The sequence below is a fragment of the Populus euphratica genome, unplaced genomic scaffold (genome assembly GCF_000495115.2).
Source record: "Populus euphratica unplaced genomic scaffold, PopEup_1.0 scaffold1533.1, whole genome shotgun sequence".
Taxonomy (NCBI): Eukaryota; Viridiplantae; Streptophyta; class Magnoliopsida; order Malpighiales; family Salicaceae; genus Populus; species Populus euphratica.
In genome coordinates, this window is record NW_011501378.1 from 19,151 (window position 1) to 23,947 (window position 4,797).

Here is a 4,797-nt window from a genome sequence, read left to right on the forward strand (position 1 = left end):
GTTGCTCGTGAAATGACCCGCTCTTGTTTGGTTGACTGAACAAGAAACTGTGTTTCTCCTTAAAATATACTAGTAATGATAACAATAATCACGTACAATATCACCATAACTATGGAGATTGGATTTTAATGGAAAGATGCAAACAACCAAATACCTGTCAGAAATCAAAGCTAGGGGCTGGCTGCGCAGCACGGAGCCCTTGTTAGTTTTGCACTAGATCTTCATCTGCCGTTTCTGCTAAAGATTAAGCCAGCAAAAAATCCAGCTGAGTTGAAGCTTGAAATTATTCAATTAAATTATAAAGATAGGAATCAATTATTATCAGCTTTGCATAGAAAAGGGACCTTACACAAAAACATAAAAAATCAGATGAACAGAAAAATTGAAACAAAAAATTAGAAAAAAAAAATGATTGGACAGTCCATATGAACCCAAGAAGTTTGAAAAAAGAACCAACCTGAGGAAATTGGTAGTAAGATTGCGCTCCTTACTATTTATTTAATTGGGTGAGTTGCACTTATTCCTAGAAAATTTGTTGTGCAAGCAATTAATCAATGCAATGAAAAAGAAAGAAATTAAACGAATTAAATTTAATATAAATAAATATAATTAAAGACAGCCAGATTTATAGAAATTCAAACTTACCTCACTATGGTAAATCGATATGTGGGATATGAGAAATCTTGGGCCACTCAGACCCACTGCCCTCCGTGCAATTTCGCTTCAAAAGCGAACAGCTCCTAATTATCAGACGTGTTAGTTTGGAGAGGCTTTGCTTGGCTGTTGAACTTGACAGATACTTGAGATTCTGACATTCCCAAATTGTAAGCTCTTGAAGGGAAGAAAGGTTGGCCAACCAATCTGGCAATGCTTCCTCAAATCCCTCTCCGTTGAAACCATAGATCTTTAATTTCGTAAGGGAGGTGAGGTGTTGAAGTTGATGTGGTAGACTCTTCAGTTTCTTCCACCCAATTATCTTAAGCTCTTCAAGGGAGCCACCTAGGTGTTGGATTGAATCCATTCCAGGAAATGCCTCCAATTCCTGCGAGAAACCACCAATTTTCAACCCCTTCAATTGGTTTAGGCCGCGAAAGAAATCTTCCGGAATGTGACTTAAATTTCGACACCAGCTGATATCTAATCGAACAAGAGAATGCAGTCTTCTTTTTAAACCATCAGGAACAGACTTGAATTGATCACAACATCTAATGACTAGTGATTGAAAACGAGAAGGCCACACTTTTCCTCCATGTAAATCATCAAAGAAAAACTTCCCGCAGATCTCGATGTTCAATTCCTTCATATTTGCGTAGGATAGTGGCCAACTAATTCGAACACTTGCTTTTCCACACCAACCAATGAATACACTTACAAGAGAACACGATTCTAGAATAATAGAAGATACCAGATTGTAGCATGTAGAAATAGACAACGCCTCCAGAGCTATGCAGCTTTGAAGGCTTGGAATGGATGCCAGATTGGAACAACGCATTATGGTTAAATATTTTAGAGATGTCGCAGAGGCATGAAATTCACCAGTTATATGACTCAATGCATTACAGTCTCTGATTGTCAATCTTACAAGTTTTGATGAAAGATGGCTCATGGATGGGATGCTTTCCAACTTTGGACATCGTTCAATGTACAACTCTTCGAGGCAAGGAAATACTACTTGTACTCCACCAGCTATAGCTGCAGGTATCATCCATTCCACTAGACTACGCATGCCCATTACAGACAATCTTTTTAATATCGGGAATATTGGATTCGTTCCACTTCCACCACTGCTATAAAACTCCTGACCTATTATTTTCACACCATCCATTCCTTCTATCTCAAGAATTTCAAGATGAGAAAGATGTACTGCTGGAGGAAGTTTTTTACAGCCTTTCAATTTCAGCACCACCAAATTATTGAGTGTTGGCATCATAATCCATTGTGGGAATTCATCTCCCTGATAATTCTCAATCTCTAAGCTTCGTGTGTCTGGGTGAGGCTGGAGGCCTTCCAACACATCCTTGTAATTGATGCTGGAACTGCTGCTTTCTCTTTCTGAACTCCATACCAATACCAATGTGTTCATATTTCCTTTTCCAGACAGGTTTGCTCCCTTGGCTTCTTCTTTGTCTCTTACATGCTCCAGATTGACTATTCTCAACTTCCCTCTTAGTTCCTTCAAGCATCCCAGTTCTTCAATTTTGTGGCCCTTATCCTGCCCCACTTCAAAAAATGGCAGTGATCGAAGACCAGTTAAGCATCCAACATCAGCTGGCGTATGACTAAAGTCAACATGTCTCAAGCTTACCAAATATTCCATTTTGTTGGGAAGCTTTATCAGTGATCGGCAGTCGCTGAATCTTAAGGTTTGCAAATGATAGAGCTTCGTGATGGATTTTGGAAGCGCTTTGATATCTGTTCGTGAAACGTCGAGATACCTCAAATGTTTCAGCCTGCAAATTGAATCTGGCAACTCTGTCATACGAGCACCATTCAAGGTCAGACTTCGCAAACCTCTAAATTCCCAAGACTTGTTAAGGGATCTTGAGAATAATGTACGCAATTTTCTACCACCATACATTAGAAATGCTGGTTCATTTCTCTCATCAGAAGAAATGAGATTTAGATGTCTGATAAATGTACCATATATAGCTGAGCCAGGCTTCTGAATCACTGTCTCCGATTTTGTCACCATCAAAGCTAGATCGTGCACAAGATTGGGCATCTTGCAACAGATTACATTCCCAAGCTCATCCGTTTGGATATCTTGGAAAAACGAACGTGCAAGCAGGTCATTAAAGTTTCTATCACCTATATCTTCCATCTCCCCACGAACTGATGACTCGAGCAACCCTTCAGCCATCCAAAGCTGAATCAGTTTCTCCTTTTCAATCTCAAAATCTTTAGGAAAAATAGAACAATAAGAAAAACAGCGTTGCAGAGAAGGAGAAGGCAAATGATCGAAACTTAATTTCAAAATACGTAAAACTCGATCATAGTGTCTTGACATCTCAACAGCATCACTGTCTCTTATTGAACTCCATTTATCCTTGTCCTTTTCATAAAGCAAAATCGTCCCAAAAAATCTAGCAGCTAATGGCACTCCCCCACACTTTTTTGCAATATCTATTCCGATAGCCTCCAATTCTGAAGGAATCGACTCTCCTCCATTTCTAGACACTATTTCCCTAATAATTGACCAACATTCATTATTTGACAGTTGTTTCAGCTCATGACTACATGCAGTCTGACTCTCCATTATTGATGCTGTTAGTCTACTACGAGTAGTAACAACAACAACATTCCTATTATTACCACTAATTTTTAATAGACAATCCCTTAAAATCTCCCACTCCCCATGTTCTTCGTTCCACACATCATCAAGTACGAGAAGAAATGTTTTAGTCTCTAACTCTTCTCGAAGATGTGTCATTATTGCATCCATTTCAGTTATCCCAGAAGTGTTTTCATCAAGAGTTAGAAGCATTTCTCGTAAAATCCTTTTATCGTCAAAACTATCAGAAACACAAATCCAAAATGTTACATCAAAAAGTTTTCTATCTATAACTTCTCGGTGCACCATTTTTGCTACAGTAGTCTTTCCGAGCCCGGCCATTCCCACTATAGGAATGACAGAAAGAACTTGTTGGCTGCAAGAACTAATCAACAAGTTAATAATTTTAGAGACATCATCCCCCCTTCCTTTGACATCTTCTGAGCTGCATAAGAAAGAGTCTGTCAGTTGAGGGGTTGTATCTGCAGATAGAACTCTAAGCCCATACGAAGTTGCTGTTTCTTGAAGCTCATCGAGGGACTCGTTGATCTTTTGAAGTTCTGCGGCCAACCTCAGACAAATTGCCATTGGGTTGGAGAGAGAGAAGAAGCTACATACCTTCCCTTTCATACTGTTTTGAGTCTCCAGCTTCCGTTGAATAATCTCATAATCAAGCTCATCCAGCACATCTTCAGCTTGGTAAGCTATGTCTCGAAGCTTATCCAACCAAACCCTCGAGTCTGCATCCGTAACTTGTCTTTTTTCTGCATCTTGTAGCACTGCCTGAATAGTGCTATATTTCAACTTCAGCTTTTCCAGCTCTCCCTTAAATCCCCACGCAATATTGATCCTCTGAGCTGCACGAGCAGCACGTGAACCAACCCTCTTCCAAATCTCCTCAGCCATATTTTCTCTCAGGTAAACTATTAATGATAAGGAAGAAATGCTTTGCAAGTTTTGGAAACAATGGAGGTGAAATTACACTCGATACTAAAAGACATCAATCTTTTATCACGTGAATTTAAAGGCTAATTTTATCTGTAGGTGGAAACTGTAGCATAACTTGTGGCTCGGGTTCGGATGATATTTTTAATAGAGTACGTTAGTCATTGTTTGAAGGAAGCAACCAGACAATTATTATTATTATTATTATTATTATAACATTTTAGACGTGGGAAAGTAGTCTAGTTTTCTCCGTGCCTTTTAGACTTTCCTCAATATTAATATACATTATTAATATATTATATTATAATAATTATTATACAATACTTTAAATGATGGGGGAATTATTATTCCCCGCGTACAATGCACGATAAATTATAATAGTAATTTATAATACATTCTTCTTCTTTTTGTATTTTTTTAATTTTTTTCCTTTTCTTGTTTTTTTCCAAAATTACCTTTTTTTTAATTTCTATTTTTTTAATTTTTTCATTTTTTTAAATTTTTTTTATTGATTTTACTTTTAAAAATTGACATGGTTAAAATTTTATAAATAAAATACTGTGAATTGCTGCGGTGTTTTT

At 37.6% G+C, this 4,797-nt stretch overlaps 1 protein-coding gene across 1 annotated transcript; it reads right to left on the minus strand.

Moving 5' to 3' along the window:
* Positions 1-457: 457 nt before the first annotated feature.
* LOC105117789 (putative disease resistance protein RGA3) lies at positions 458-4,305 on the minus strand. The gene is made up of 2 exons (XM_011015548.1): positions 646-4,305; positions 458-523 (listed from the first exon to the last, which is right to left on the minus strand). Exon 1 carries the CDS (start codon positions 4,175-4,177, stop codon positions 650-652), a length of 3,528 nt encoding a protein of 1,175 aa, XP_011013850.1. The 5' UTR covers positions 4,178-4,305; the 3' UTR covers positions 458-523; positions 646-649.
* Positions 4,306-4,797: the final 492 nt, after the last annotated feature.

Excerpts from the sequence above, each read along its gene's own strand:
- LOC105117789 (XM_011015548.1), bottom strand. The coding sequence starts at position 4,177 with ATGGCTGAGGAGATTTGGAAGAGGGTTGGTTCACGTGCTGCTCGTGCA.